Consider the following 16785-nt stretch of genomic DNA (forward strand, 5'->3'; position numbering starts at 1 on the left):
AGGCGTTTCAACAGCTGAACTTAACATGGTCCTGTGTATGTACTAATAATGCTGCACCTAAGGATTCAATCCCAGTGCCTTTAAAATGAGGGGAAAAACACATGATAGGACATTTAGCACCAGCAACTCTCCTCTGAGTATTCTGCAAGAGCTGACCCCACATTAAACTTACCTTGTTCTCTGCCAGAACATCATAGCCATTTCTAACTTCCTTTAATCGAACGGATACTACACACCCAGATGGCACATTTTGCACCGCTCTCCTGCTCTCTTCCAACATAGAAGTCATATCAGCAAGTTGGGCAGGTGCCTGCCTTCAGCTAAAAACCAGTCTACCATTCCCGCTCTACTCTGCGCTGGTGCGGCCTCACCTTGAGTACTGTGTGCAGTTCTGGGCACCACAGTATAAAAAGGACATGAAACTGTTGGAGAGTGTCCAGAGGAGGGCTACGAAGATGGTGAAAGGCCTGGAGGGGAAGACGTACGAGGAACGGCTGAGGGCACTGGGCCTGTTCAGCCTGGAGAAGAGGAGGCTGAGGGGAGACCTCATCGCAGTCTACAACTTCCTCGTAAGGGGGTGTCGAGAGGCAGGAGACTTTTTCTCCATTAACACTAGCGACAGGACCCGCGGGAACGGGGTTAAGCTGAGGCAGGGGAAGTTTAGGCTTGACATCAGGAGGAAGTTCTTCACAGAGAGAGTGGTTGCACACTGGAACAGGCTCCCCAGGGAAGTGGTCACTGCACCGAGCCTGACTGAATTTAAGAAGAGATTGGACTGTGCACTTAGTCACATGGTCTGAACTTGGGTAGACCTGTGCGGTGTCAAGAGTTGGACTTGATGATCCTTAAGGATCCCTTCCAACTCAGGATATTCTATGATTCTATGATTCTATGATTACCAGAGCCTTCCTCCTGCTTTGCGATGGCAAGGGGGATGCAGATAATCAGGGGCAGCTTTATCTGGATTTGGCTGAGAAGATTTATTATATAAAACCAGACGCATTCAGTGACAAAGGAGCATACTGCTACATCATCTCCTACCTTCCCCGCAGCTCCCAGGTGACACTTTGCCCCCAGGGGCTAGCTGTCCCCTGGCTGTCAGCTCTGGGACAGCTGCAGGCTCTCTGAGGAGGACAGAGTAACGACGGATGAAGCTGTTCATTAAAGATATCCCAAACTCTTCCTTGGTCATTTTTCCTCATTACTGCTCCACAGAGGGTAAGAAATATACCCCCTTGAGAGAGTCACATGCAACACCTATAAATTAATCCCAGTCCAGATAAAACCACTGAGCTAGCTCAGAGGGTATTTATAGCTGAGACATGGCTTCCTCGGGGGATTACAGACACCAAATCAGTGCAGTTGTTCCAAAAAATCAGAGAAAAGCTGCTTCTTTCTCTTTCCCCTCAAGTATAGCGAGCTCCTTTCACCACAGAATTGCAAGTATGAAATTCTGTGTCAAATGCAACCGGCTGGCTGAAATAACTTCTTGTTTGTGTAGCTGTGAGGCTATGTCCAGAAACCCTGATGATCACTAACGATACAGGCATATTCACATGATAAAAATGCAGTGTCATTAATAACTTGTGCTGGCATGCCCTCACCATCACCAGGGCTTCACATAAATATATAACTCACTCTATAGATTTGTTTCAGAGCCCTTTTCTATCTGAGTATGGCTCCAGGCAGATCATTGTCTGTACAGACGCAGTAATTAAGGATTGGTAATTCTGTCCTGTGGCCAATATTCCCTACAGGAAGAGGCATGGGATGGGTTTTCAGCCACTTGGCATTTCAGAGCTCACTGGAAGCTACTAGAAAGCTGTCGAAAGAGAAGAGCCAGCAAGCATTCCCATCTCAGCATCTCCACAGGAGAAAGTGGTTGCCCTGAAGACCTCTATAGGAAACAGTTTTATTTACACAGCTCCACAGAGGCAAATGGAAATGTGCAGCTCCCATCTGCTGAACCGGGGCTGAACGGTGGGAGCCAACACTTCCCTCATGCCTCCTTCTCAAACAAGTATGTTGCTGCTCCGTTTCTTGGGAACGAGCTGGATACACACAGGAAAACAAAGGAGGGTTCTCTAGTCTCTGAGGTACGTGTCATAGAAATAGCAGATAAATAAAACTTCATAAATAAAAATATCTTTCTGGAATGATTTCACAGAGGTGAAAATTTGAACAGTGAAACAACAGTGACTGCCATAGATCCCAAGTTTTATTCCCATATATAAGAGCCAAGATTTTTGTCAGCTGCGAAGAAATCGGGGATGTTTGTGAACAGCAGGAGGAGAGCACAGCCTCAGAGCAGCACAGATTCCAGCACCAAAGACATCACTCTTAAGTAGACTTACTATTTTAATCACTTACTTACAACTTTAACACAATCAGCTAGTTTTGTTGAGTTTGGGTTCCTGTAGGTTTATTAAAGGCAAAGCCACACACGGCAGCGTAGGCATGGAGTCCCCTGTGGGTGCTCCTGGCTCATCCTGAGAGCATCAGCCACTTCCTCCAGCCCCGCAGTACCACAAAGAAATACCTCTCTATAAATAATCTCTAAGAACTTTTTGACTGAAAAAATCTGTAAGGGTTTGGTTTGAAACACATCAGACTAAAGAACAAAAGCATAAGGCTTGAGGGAGGGGTAGGCAAGAGCTACTCAGCTTAGGTAAGTAACTAAATAACTGGGGGACAGAGGGAAAGGCAGTAGAAAAAAAAAAAAAAAAAAAGAAGAAAAAGAAAAAAAAAATTAGTGTCTCCTCCCTTTGGAAATCACTTTCTGGTTTATGCTGCTGCACCCTTCCTAGACTCTCAGACCTCTCCCAAGAACATTTCCATGCCTTGCGCTGTCTCGAAGGGTGCTCTCTTCCCTTTAATGCAGTGGCAGTTCAAAGGCTTGATGCTTTGAGGTCCCTTGAAAATTGCTGGAGTTTGCTTTCCATTGCAACAAGCAGTAGCTGAGGCATCCTCCCCATGAAGAGGTCAGATCCTGCTGCTGCTGGCTCAGGACTGACACTAAATTACAAAATGGAGGTTCTGCAGACCACACCAGCCTGCCTCTGCTCTTCCTCCCCGCTTTCTGGTTTCCCAGAACTGCTTGCTCATGGATGGGCTGTGCGAGGCTTGGAGTTTGTGGGGTTTCTCTTGACTGCTGCTAAATGGAAAATGTAAAACAAATAAGAAAACACAGAGGCACAAGTAAAATAAAAAATAATCTCTTCAGTCGCAGTCTTTCAAAATACTTTTGGTTGGTGGCTCACAAAAATAACTATTTTTGGAGCACTTCTACATCTGCATTTTGCTCTCAGTTTTCGTCTGCACAGACCTTACTTACCCAAAGAAATAGATTGACTGACACCTAGTGGAAAACAAGCTTTATTTTCTCTTATTCTGCTGAGTGGAACATTTTAGGCAGTATTTAAATTGACTCAGTTTATATTACTATTATTGTAGAAAACAATAACATTACCACCTGCATTTTACCTTTATTTTATGAGCGTATACAGATATTCAATATAATCACAGGCAGGACAATCAACAACAATTCATTTAAAACACAGACACTTTGGTTAATGAATGAGCCTGGTATGAGACCACAGCACAACCCATCCTTGTACTGAGCACACACACACACCAGTAACACATAGCTCTGAGAGCCCCTGAAGTGCCAACCAATAAACATAAATTTATTCTCAAAACTGTCAGCCTTCTGGAGTTGTTGCTTCTACTAAAACAGAATTATTGATTCCCTTGTTAATGTTTTATGCATAAACATTTAAGAAACTGAAGATATTTTTTCTCTAAATTTCTATTTTTAACGGACTTAGAGAAGTTCATCTTATGGTATCATTTACCCCAACTAATGATAAGAATGTGAAGCTGATTCTGCCTTGTCGTTCGGATTTGTACATGCTTCAGACTCTTGTCTCAGTGGTCGCCTAATGCTCAGCATCTGTGAAGGGATTTTGCAACACAAAACAAATGCCAAACATAGCTTAGCTGACTGCAGCGTTCCCACAGCCTGATGTAGGTAGCATCACCCATATGTGCTTGTGACTAATAGATTTGATTGGTGCAATGCTGTGCTTTGCAGGCCTTGCTGAGAAACCTCTTTACAAGGTCCAGCTGGAGGAGAATTAAACAGTGGGGATTCTCTTGCGGACAAAATCTCGAAATATAATTCCGTGGCACTGAGAGGCTTTGGTTCAAGCTTCCCTAGAACAGCACGTCCATTCTTCTAGCGCCTCTGCCCACAATTTCTGAAGTCATCTAAACTGCCAGATCCTGACCCAGAAAGTCCATGTTCCTGTGAGCTGGTCCCTCTGTCTCAGCCAAGTAGGACATGTGCATTTAGAGGTAATCTTACATGTCATTTCTGGAGAAGACTCGGTCTTACAGTGACTAATGGAAAGTACAACCTGGTACTACCAACAGTGTCATTCACCCCCAAGTCCCAAAGGTTTGAATATTATCTTTGATGCAATGATCTAGAGGAAACCGACAGACAAAAACACAATGATTGATCTGAATAGCCAGATCTTAATATATAACTAGGGCCTGAGACCTGATTTACAAGCCAAGCCTGCTAAAGGCAGTGCTACCCAAAAGGTAATTTTCCTACCAAAAATCCCAGACTAATTTCCCCATAAAAGCTTCTGCTCTCCAGCCACAGTGATGTAGATCTTACTTCTAATTTTACCTTTCAAAATAATTAAGTAGACATGTTACATTATAAAATCAGTCTTCATATTCTCATTCCAGTTTGCCAAGTACAATTTTAATAAATTCAAAGAGCTGTATTGAGTCACATATTAAAAAAATTAATAGTTGCTTAAAAGAGCATTAAACTCTTCTGAGTATTTATGTTCCTACAAGGAGAAGAAAGGACTTCAGATCACAGCTGTAGATCCTGTGTTTGCATTCTGTCTTTCATAATACTTAGCTACTTTCAAGTTGGCCTCTAACTGGATATGGGAAAGTCATCTTTTTCTGCAGGGTTTTGGGATTTTTTTCAGTTTGGCTCAGTTACGACCTCTGATTTTCCTCTGTCCCTAGTTTTGGTCTCTGGGAACAGCAGAAACCACTAAATGTTTTTGATTATCCACTTAATCCCCTCAGGCGGTGTAGTGTCTTTAGTCTAGACTTTAGTGAAACGACATTTATTTGTTGAGCTTCTAGTTCTCAATTAAAAAATAAAAAATAAAATCTTGAGAAACTTCCTGTGGTTCCTTGTACAGACTCTTGGCCGGTTCATACAAGAAAAACACTGCCTGATATTTCATATTCATACTTTTATTCCTCTCAATACTTTTCAAAAACTAGTTCTATTTCTTTTTTGTTTTTTTTTTTTTTTCTTAATTGTGACATTCTCCAGCACTGTTAGGAATATTCCTCGCTGTTGCTTTGCCATCTTCTCTCTCTCTTCCATTTCTGAATCCTTCCGACTTACTCATTCAGACCTTTGCACTTGTTCTGAAGGGAAGCTGGCACACAAACGCAGGAGACTGCTCTGATGTTGTTAGCAATGACCTTGGCTTCAGCAGAAAAATGTTACAGCATACACTCTCCGTGCACACCCAGCCAGTGCAGGGAAGGCTGGTTTTGGTATATGCAAACTGATGGGAGCAAACCAGCTGCCACTTACTCCAGACTGTGTGCTGGTATTTCACTCAATGTTACCTTTCTCTACCACTTGTATTTAGGGAAAACAAACAAACAACAACAACAAAAAACAGGTCTGTAGAGATGAGAGGCTACAGCAATGATTTTCATACTGTGAATGCAAGCTAACCAATGTGCTCTTTGGTGAGCTGACATCTCAGAGAAGCACAGACTATCGAATATCCCTTGGCAAGGATGTGTTTCAGTTATGGACCATGCCAATAGCTGATCATCATCATTCATTCCTCAGGAAATGAGAAGGGGACCATGAGTGTTTCACAGCTGAGCCATTCACCAAGAGCAACATCTCTCTAGCTGTGCCTGGTGGGCCGAGGCTAGCAGATGCCATTGTTTTCTTGTTTGTTTCTTTGTTTTTCCACTCAGGTTGGAAAGAAGTCTGAAGTATCCTGGACTGGTGGACAGCCCAGCTCAAGCACACCGGGGCTGCTGGGCAGGGACACCAGCAGACTCTTCGAGTCTGTCCCAGAGCTCCTGAAATGTCCCCTGTCAGCCATCTGCATAGCGTTTGGGAAGGTGTGTGCCTCTCCCCCTTGCTTGGCCCTCCTTCCATCCCATGATTTCATGTAGGCATCCTGTAGCCTGTTCTACATAGTGAACGACCCAAGTGCACAGAGACACAGCCTCCCCATACAACTACTCCATCCGACAGCGGTCTGTAATCATCTCTGAAATCTTCACATTTATTATCATCAAGTGGCTATTGCTGCACATGACTTTTTCTTTATTTCAAACTGCATTGTAGGAATGCTAAAGCTGTTTATATAACCACTGTATTAAATCTCTTTTTGGTATTTATCCACTTAAATGTGTTTTTTGATGGTCTGTCTCCAGTGAGCTCTCATTTATGCTTCTTTACTCTCAATAAGCCAGAGCCTAATATGTTACCACAGAGACATGATCCGGCACAGACTGAAGTGCTCATGTGAGTAACCTGCTCAGAGACACTAATGGTTTGTTTAATATTTCATAGACACGTCAATTATAAATTCAGCTCATATTTGGAAGGCTTCTCTGCACACCACTAAATCACTTCATGCTTCCTGTAAACTGTCTGAACTGAAAGGCAAAGGTGAATCTGAGGACATACAAGGTTGCATACAGACATTTCCATACATAGGCCCAAAAAAAAATTAAAAAAAAAAAAAACAACAAACACTATCTGTTTTCCCCGATTTTGAGTAGAGGGGAAACACTACTTTGCCCTCCAGATTGTTCATAATTAACTGTCAGTCTATGATAAGGAAACGCGAGTAGTGATGGGTCAGTTTGTTCTCAGTAATTCTGACATGTAGCACACAGTCTCTTATATAAAGACACAGAAAGAGACACAGAAAAGAACACCCAAAAGGCTCCCCTGGATGACTCTTATTTTTATCTTGTGGAAGAGGAAACACCAGTTTTCAGTCTGACTGTGCACACAGAGATGTCTCTGTTAGCACACTGATATGGCAGAGATATTTTTAGCCAGATCATCTGCTTGTTTATGTCCCCCTTCTTTATCTCTTTTATTCATGAAGACTTCAAAATGCCTGGAGTCATAGGCTCCGATATTCCAGGGAAATTAATTTTAGATGCTGTACAAAGAGCAGAAAGCAGTTTATATTCTGCAGGAGTCAACGTACCTTGTCACAACAGAAGAGGGCAACCTTATACCATCTCACAGCTCCCACGGTCGGGGTCCCATCCACACACCCGTCCTCAAAGCAGAGTATTGCTCCCGGTCAACCACGACACACGGGGTGAAGAACTTAGATCCAAGAATCTTTTCAAAGACAGGAGCACCACTCATAATATCCATATTTTCTTTCCTTCTCCCACATTTCTGCTTCTGTTAGGACATGATCACAAGTGCTGAAGCTCCTCCTGCTCATTTTTTTTATTACTTTTTAATAGAATCATAAAATCATAGGATGGTTTAGGGTGGAAGGGACCTTAAAGATCATCTAGTTCCAACCTCCCTGCCATGTTTGGTTTGTTTGCTTGTTTAAACAGATTATTTGGATTCTATTTTAGATAATATCTATATAATCTACAGGGGTAGGTGATAGGTTTAAGAGTCAGGAACCAGGCTGAGCACTGGGAGAAGCAGCAGGTGCAGGTGCTGCAGGCTTGCCTAGAATCAACACTGAAGATGTAGGCATAACCTAAAGAGCTCAGAAGGTACCCAAACAAAGACAATGATGGATAAATTACAGCTGACAGGAGAAAAGGGTGAAGAGGGAATTATGTGTAGATGATACCATCATTTGTTGCGCTATTGGAGATGTAAATTGTCCTCAATCCTGTAAATTAGTCCCTGTAATAAGGTTTGCTATAGCACTTTGAGGCATTAAGGAGTCATCTTTTCATTTTTGTCTTCAGCTGTCAGAGACAGAAGTATGAGAACACCCTGAAAGTGTCATCATATATGGAGATTTAAGGGTAAAAATGGTTTAAGGGTAAGGATTTAAGGATTAAGGTTTAAGGGTAATGATTTAAGGGTAAGGATACCACATATTTGTGGTATCCTGAGATGCTACTGCTGTGTTTTTTGTTTGTCTCTCTCTGAATAGAAAAGAGGCAGGCTGAACCGAAGAGTCTTTGAAGGGAATGCTCAGAAAGAAGAAAATAAGTGAAATTAGAGATAGAAAGAAATAGATATGAAATAAACAGGAATAGTGGAGCCCTTGATTATTAGTTTAGCAAAAGGGGAACTGTGCAATCACATGCATCTGAATGCAGAATGCTAAGTATATTTACTACCATAGTAGCAAACTAAGCATCTAGGAAATCACTCCTGGCGGATCTGGAAAATTATCTAACTATCCAAGATACCTGGAACAGTCTTCTACATCACACACATACATGTACCTGTTTTGTTAAGGGGGAGTCTCAGGGCAATCCTTTCTTTACTTGGGGTAATTAATATACTTCAGTTACTGTACAGGTAATAACAGCAAGAGGCTGGTATCCATCAACAACTGAAATTATGCCCCTTTTTGTGCCTTAATAATTTTTTAATCTGTCCTTATATTTATTTCTAAAAGAAAAGCTTGTACCAGTGCAAATGTATTGGTAGAAGAGTAAAATAAATGCAACCCCATGTTGTGGGGTATAGTTTACTCTAGATCATATTGAATGAACTGAAACAGAGCATGCTGCAATGTAGATAAAAATGTAGGGAAAATTGTTATCCCTAACAATCTTCCTCTGCAAATGCCTAGCCTTGACAGTGCACAAGTATTGAACTCAAAGTGGTAGGAAAAAGGTGCATTGATGCATTGCTTCTTCTGCATGGGCTCTTGAGTAAAGACAACAGGAAGATATTAATCAGACCCTCTGAAATGTAAGATCAATCAAAACAGGGACCTCTGCTTACCCGAGGAATACCCAGATGTACTGATTGTCCTCTGCTGTGACTGCTCTCACCTTTGCCATTCCCCTTCATTTCTCTCTCTCCTTCCTATCTTTGCTTTCTTCTCTGCATCAGAGAGCATTCATCAGCACTGCATCACATTTCATTCATCCTTTCTTCATAGACACCACTCTGTATCCCACTAAAACTATATTTATTACCATCCCATTGCTCAGTCTGGGCTCACACAGCTTTCCCACAAGCTGAGCACGGTTAGGTTACATGCTCTGTACTGCTTGGAGTGTATGAATGCTTACCTGGATAGTGCTTAATTACTAGCAGGTCCTCAGTCACTAGTATGACAAACATATCAGTACAGTAAGCGATCATATAAGCAATCACTAAGCAATCGATGATCACAGTACCCATAAAACCACTTTTAACTCACTATAGCTGTAACCTCACCAGGAAATTGCCTATTTTTGATTATAGTATTTTTCTCTTCTGATTTAAATTGGGGTAAAAAGACTGCAAACAATCCCAAAGGAATATTTCAGTGTTATCTTATCCCCCAGAGCACAGTCCTGGAGTACAGTAAATAGATCAGAAGGGCAGGAAGTGCAGCTCTGTCGCAGATAACCCTGCTGGCCCGTCAGATACACCCTTTTCTATCATCAGCATGACGCACAGTACTGAAGTGACTGAAAATCACATTTCATCACCTTTATTTACCTAGTCCAAATGAGCACATTTACGGCTAGGCTGCCTACGAACATCTAAAGCAAAGACAGAGTCCTTGGCTTCATAGCAAATCCCATCGTGCCCCATGTGGTCCACCTCTTACTGAGCAAATGGAACTGACAGAGTCTGCTCAAATTTAACATTCATCAAGAACTTTCCCAGACACAGAGTTTCCAGTGGCTAATATATTTATTAACTAATCTTAAAGCACAGAAGTTCTGTAGGAAATAACATTTGAACCAAGTAGGATATATTTTCTGTCAAATGCTAGATAATAGGTTCCATGTACGGACAAAGAGCTGATTACAGAGCAGTATCTATGCATGATTTTGACAAGGAGGTCGGAAGATAAAATCACGGGTAGCTGCCAGAATTAATATACTTCAAGAATAAGAAATGCTGATCTCACAAAATAGATATACGACTGCATATATTTAACACTGACATACTTCATTTTCCTGGAATACTAAAACAGCCACAAATCCTGTCGAAGTGCTGAGCAAGAAAATGGCTAGACCACTAGGTTCAACACAATGTCAATACCAATACAGCCCAATGGTGACACGAATGCAGCTTGACGGAGACACAGCACAGGAGAGGCCCAGGGTCAGAGCCATTATTTCTATTCAGCATCCACCCAGGTGGTTCACTACAGCTGTTCTGCTGGTGTAACATACACAGCTCTTCATTGGGTATGATTTTACAGTGTGCACATAAGTAACTTGTATATTGATATGTACCAGAAAAAAAATCTGCTAGAATATTTACAGCTTTCATACCTCACCTGTGTTTTTTGAGTTCCTATACCACAAGCTTGGAAGAAAGTAAATTAGTTGCCATTAGTAGGAAAAAAATACATCTGCACTTCTAATATAAATATTTTATGTATTAAAGGTCATTTATCAAAGGTTGCAATTGTATTAATCCTTCAGAAATAGCTCTGTTCAGTTGCACCCTTTTGATTGCAATTGTGCATTTGGATTACAGTGCATAAGAGTTAACGTAGTAGCAGCTTTTGTTCAGCCAGTTCAGACTGATGGCAATATTGGTAAATTAAATTGTAAAAAAAAAAAACAGGGCATCTCTTCTCATGTAATCAAGACATCTCTGTGTGCCACTTAAGAGCAGATGAGCAGCTTAGGAGCAATCCTGGCCCACTAAAGTCAGTATTGGGCTTGATATTGCCATAAACAGGGTGAGAATTTTGACCATAAATCAGACAAGAACTACAAGAATACATTTGCCCGTTACCTTACAGCAGTAAGATGTTGTAGTTTGGGCATTGCTGAGCACATAGGGACAACTGGAATTTATTTATTTATTCATTCACTTGTTACAGACTTTTTCAATTGCACACACGCCTCTCTGAAGACATTAAGGATGTATGCACGCTATTAAAGATTGGGATCTCACGGATTCTTCTGGGAATTATATTTTGATTAAGAAGGCTCTCATCAACAGGGAAACCAATCAAAAGAGACAGTCACCATGCTCTGAGAGAGATAATCTGGTTTCTCAGAAGATGATAAAGATGTTACAAAGCTAGGCAGCTCTTATGGGTAGATGGGAAACTGAACATGGGAATAAAGGCCTGACTCACATCCCTGCTGGGCAGACCTGAGGTTCATGACTATCTTCAAAAACTGTGTTACTTGGTGACTATACATTCTCAGAGGAAAACGAGAAATTTACAAATAGAATACAACAGAACAGTTAAAAGGACTTAGAAAGATCACCAAGTCCAACAGCAAAAAACAAAAAGAAAAACAGTTCACCAAACATGCATCCCACCAAGGAATTTATGACAATACAGCCCAAACTTTCATGTGATACAACGTGGTGACATCAGCTCAGAACAGGAAAAATGGAAATACAGAAACAAATAATTGTGAAAAGTATCCTCAGTCAAGAATCTCAACCCAAACTACACAGGGTAGTAAAAAACATAAAAGCATTTTAAAGTACCTTAGTGGCTTTGAGCTGACAGATCTTAACTCATACAGCTGATAGAGCAGGAAGTTTTTAGTAGAGCCTGAAACATACAGTCAGCATTTTACAGGGGCAGAAAGTCTCCATTGTAAAGAGAATGGAAGCCTTTTTTTTTTTTTTTCTTAATTTACGCCAAATTTTGCCAGCCTGCTTATTTACACACTGAATAATATACAGGTAGAATGTAGAAGTACAGATAACAAAATTTAAAGTTGATTCTCCCAGTTAAATAAACCTCTCTGTCAGTTTAGATTATTAATTTTCAATAAAAAATTTCATATATGCTTGGAATGGAAATTCTGCATGTTGGAGTTTAAGAACAAACTTTCAGAATTGGATACAAGATGATCACCAACTACCTCTTTCCTACATATGGCCCAGATTCCAGAGATGCTGAATATCCCCTATATATCTAATATGGAAGCAACTGAGTTTGCTTCTAAATGCTCAATCTCCTCCAAAAATTTCCAGCAAATGAGGTAAACCTCAGGTTTAGAGGTTCAGATGTGAGGATGTTGCAGATGAGGTGTGGAGCTGAGCACGACCCATTCTGGCTCTGCAATACGCCTGCATGGGCATTTTCACACTGTGCTTCTAAAATGGGAGCTTGAAGGTGCAGCAGGACCAGCCCCTGAGCTGTGCTCAGGGAGCAGCTGGACCCAGCGATGCAGGGAATATTGCCACTGCTCTGAAGTAAGGCTCAGACACAGTGGAATAGTATTTCAAAATTGTCCAATGCATGGTTCTTTGACCACACTGGTGTTTTTTTTTTTCAAAAGGCAGTAGGGAATGCACGGATTTGCCTCTGGCACTTGGTAGAGACCTAGGAAGGATAAAGCATAAGGATCCCAAGCTATGAGGAAGACAAAAATGATTGTTCTACAGGCAACACTCCAGTAAATAAATCTATAGTACATTACCATGCAGTAATTACTCCTGGGCAGCCACATCTAAAAATAGTCAGTATCATTAGGACTTTCTACTGAAAAATAAATTAATCCATCTACCAAAATCCATCCAATCCAAAATTCCATCCAAAACCCATCTACTTACACAACATAGCTTGGAAATGTTATATTTTAGATACAAACTTGACTTGTATCGTCCTCCTATCTACATTATTTGACACACCATTGAGTATATATTCTCATGTCAGTGAATGAGCAGAGCAAATATGACAGTTGACCAGATGTGCACTGGGATTTTATTAATCTTATCAAGTATTATTTATCTTAGCTACCCAGGCTTATCAAAAAGATATATGTATTTCAAATATTTGATATTTTGTAACCTTTACAGAATACTGCTACTCTCACTAATCCCTCTGCCTCCTATGTATAAATAACCAGCAAAGACCTGCAGCAAAGGAAATTAAGATAAAGTATTTGTGAGAGCTAACGTGCAAAACTTAACCTGCACCTGAGACGCAAATTAAATTGTTTTCAAAACAAAAGTCCAAATTATTGTTCAAAATCCATTCTGTCATTTGCTCCAAAATACAAACCACAAATAAGAGAACATGCAGAGCTTGCTTTGTACATGGCTTTTGCCCACTAACAACTCTACTCCAAACTAAGCAGCACTGGGACAATGTTTGCTCCCAGTTATGCAGCATGCACTCAAGCAGTATACAGTCAAGTGTGTTTTAAAATGTGCCTATGTCTCTATTTATAGGGCTTTAAGAACAGGGAGTAGTGTGACATGTTTTAAGCATTCCAAGAGCAAAGCGTAGATGTCCTACGAAGAGGCTATTTCTCATAAAAGATGCCCTGATCCTTTCCTTGTCTTATAAAAAAGTTTTATTTTTCAATATAAAAGTATATTTAAAAACACAATTATTTGCTAAAAGCAATATAAAACTTTCTGGTTTTAACTTCATAAAAGTTTAACAAAACATAAATATCGTTTGCCACTTACATTCCTATATACAAGCCTTGCATCAGATAGTTACATAGATAGGAAATGGATGGCACGTGACTACAAAGGATTCAAATTCCACGTCAGATTGCACAATCACAGGAACACAAGGAGCAGCTTAAAATCCTCAGTCATTGAATTCTGTTTTGTTCTTTTTACAGTTATTTTCCTCTTTTCTCTGCAATAATACACCAGTTTCCATGGTCATAGCAGGAAGAAAGTATCAGAAGCTCAGGCACGTTCTCTTCTATCAGAGAGCACAGCTCCCCTTCCCGAAAAACATGATAATAACGCATGAAGGCTTTTGTATCCAATGCGTCAACAGTTTGGTCCCCAACAGATACTGCTGAATCTAAAGCAGAATCAGTGGAATCGGTTGTTGAAGTTCTTTTGAAAAACTTGCTGGCGTTAGACTTAACAGTATTATCTTTATTACAAATGCAGCTGTAGTCCCTGTCTTCCACTGAACCATTTATAAATGCAGCTTCTTCACTCTTGCTTTGAGCTACGCTTTGGTGTCCTCCATTTAAACTCAAATCCTTCAGTGCATCTGTGGCTGGTGACCACGGTGGCTTTTTGATAGGCGAGCTTTCTACAAACACATCATCATCATCTAAACTTTGTTCTTTCAACAGTGCCCCATGGTGACCTAAATCCAAACTGCAGTGCCGTGAATGCTGGATGGGCATGGTACTGTTTGTCCACTCTCCTTCATTCTTCAGAGGCTTCAGTTTTTCAGTTTGCTTCCTCATGGCTGATTCATCAAGGGATCTGGAGAAAAACCATGACCGGAGAGATCTTCCTAGAGCACTGTAAAATCTATTTTCTTCTTCCGAAATTTTCATGCAGCAGGCTCTGGATAAGCAATGGTCCGTATTTTGGGAATGTTTCGAATTAGTTTCTGTCTGCAGAGTGGTTTGGTAGCTGCAATCAGAGATGACTAGCTCTGCAGGGTGTATATCTTGGCTTTTCACAGCATGCACAAACTCACCCTTATCTCCAGATTGATTTGATTCTGAAAAATGCCGTGAGCACAAGGCCTTGTTCCAGGGAACAAATACGTCTTGTTTCTCAAAGCGACGATTCTTTTGTTCCATAGCCCAAACATAAACCATCATCTGGCCTCCAGGCATCAATACCCTTGCCATTTCCTTTATTGCTTTGATCCTTCTTTGTTTAGTTGAAAAATGATGGATCACTATGAAAAAGGAAAGACATCATGTATTGAATATTAGTATGGGAATAGCATTTTCTTCTTCAACCTACTCTATGTGTTTAATCACTTTAGTTGTCATATCACAATCATCATCCACTGCAAGTCAGCAACAGCGCAGAATTTATTAGTACCACAATGCAAGTTTACCCCAGTGTTCTCTTTAAGTCAAAATAAAACTATTGATCACTATAGTTGAATTTTCTTTCCATGATAATTTCCACATTTTCAAATTTCACTGTGACGTGGAATGAAGCTATGTTTCAAGATTTCCACACTGTTTACAGCTTCCTACTCACGTGAAGGAACCAATTTTAACAACCAAAGAATAGCTAAATCAGCTCTTTTCTCTCTAAACTCTCAAAAATCTTCACCTGGGCTGAGATTGGTCATGTTGGTCATGTTGGTCTCTCTATCATCGGTACTAGATTTGATTTGAATCAATGATGGACCAATTCCATAATTTGATTCAGATGGACTTGGAACCAGCCCATTCTACACACAAAACATTCCATGTAACCAAATAGCAATATATAATAATTGTATATGTTGTTAGCTGAAGACTTCTCAATTTATTAAGAAAAAATAATTATCTTTATATGTGCTGCTTGACAGCAGCCAATTCTACTTGTTGAAAGATTGTTATTTCAACATTGCAGTTATGAAAGACTGTCCAGCTAGCCTTGACTTTATTCTAAACAATGATAAGTTACCTACGGGGAAAAAATGTAGCTTTTTTACCACAGGACAGGAAAAAACTTTCTTGGCAGTTGATATTAACTAGGTCCTCAGAAGCATCTGAGAACACAAGACAGAAAACTCAGGGAAGAGTGCCCCTATCTGTATGGTTACTGTTTCTTTCCAGCTCCTCCCAACTCTTGTCAATATTTTCTTGAACTTTGGAAAAAACAGCCAACCAAAAAAACAAAATAAACCCACCACAAAACAAAACAAAAACTATTTCCATTTCTTAAACAAGATGGGAAGAAAGGAACTGATACTTTCTCTCCTAATGGAGGCAGGCTGTGTGCCACCACTGAGCCTCCTGTAAACTAGGGTCAAAACTGACAGCATAAGCATTTGAGCTTATTTCACCAGAAGGAAGTGCTAACCAACCAAGAGCTTCTGCGCAAATTCTATTTAAACAATTCATTTAATGGATGAAATATTCTTCATGGTTAAAGTTACTTAGTCATTCTGGTGCTTCTACAGAAATACAAATCCTATAAACAGGAATATACCAGCAAAGCCACGAAGAGCGTTTGACTCTGCACACAAATATTTGACATGCAAAAAAAAACAACTTCATTTAAAACTAGATGGAGACAGATATACCATGTCTCTGTTCAAGAGGGATTGAAATCCATTATTGTTAAATGCACAAAAATACCACACAATCTTTTGATCTTATCATAGGAACACAGAATGGTTTGGGTTGGAAGCAACCTTAAAGATCATCCAGCTCCAACCCCCCTGCCATGGGAAGGGATGCCACCCACATGATCAAGATGCCCAGGGCCTCATCTAACCTGATCTTGAACACTACCAGGGATCGGGCATCCACAGCTTCTCTGGGAACCTGTGCCAGTGCCTCACCACCCTCTGAATGAAGAATTATTTGACCGAACAAAAAGTTGCTTTCTTTTTTTTTTTATAAGTCCCCTTTAAGTACCGAAAATCTGCAAGCTGCAATGACATCTCCCCAGAGCCTTCTCTTCTCCAGGCTGAACATCCCCAGCTCTCTCAGCCTTTCTTCATAGTAGAGGTGCTTCAGCCCTCTGATCATCCTTGTAGCTCTTGCTGGGAGCACCAGAACTGAATGGAGATCACCAGTTGGGGCCTCAGAAGGGCAGAGCAGAGGGGGACATCACCTCCCTCAACCTGCTGGCCACTCCTCTGTTGATGCAGC

General features: G+C 40.7%; 1 protein-coding gene across 12 annotated transcripts in view; it reads right to left on the reverse strand.

Annotated features, from left to right (window-relative positions):
* Positions 1–9763: 9763 nt before the first annotated feature.
* Positions 9764–16785, reverse strand: part of TRMT9B (tRNA methyltransferase 9B (putative)) — a 116688-nt gene continuing 109666 nt past the window's right edge. For 10 of the 12 annotated variants that reach the window (XM_027457049.3, XM_072037607.1, XM_021267658.4 and 7 more), the window contains one exon: positions 9766–14861. In XM_027457049.3, the coding sequence (XP_027312850.1) occupies positions 13825–14861 (1037 nt within the window). In that variant the 3' untranslated portion in view covers positions 9766–13824. Of the gene's footprint in view, positions 14862–16785 lie in introns of all 12 variants that reach the window. The other 2 variants (XM_027457047.3, XM_027457048.3) reach the window with 1 other exon arrangement.

This window comes from Anas platyrhynchos, chromosome 4 (genome assembly GCF_047663525.1).
Source record: "Anas platyrhynchos isolate ZD024472 breed Pekin duck chromosome 4, IASCAAS_PekinDuck_T2T, whole genome shotgun sequence".
Classification (NCBI taxonomy): Eukaryota; Metazoa; Chordata; class Aves; order Anseriformes; family Anatidae; genus Anas; species Anas platyrhynchos.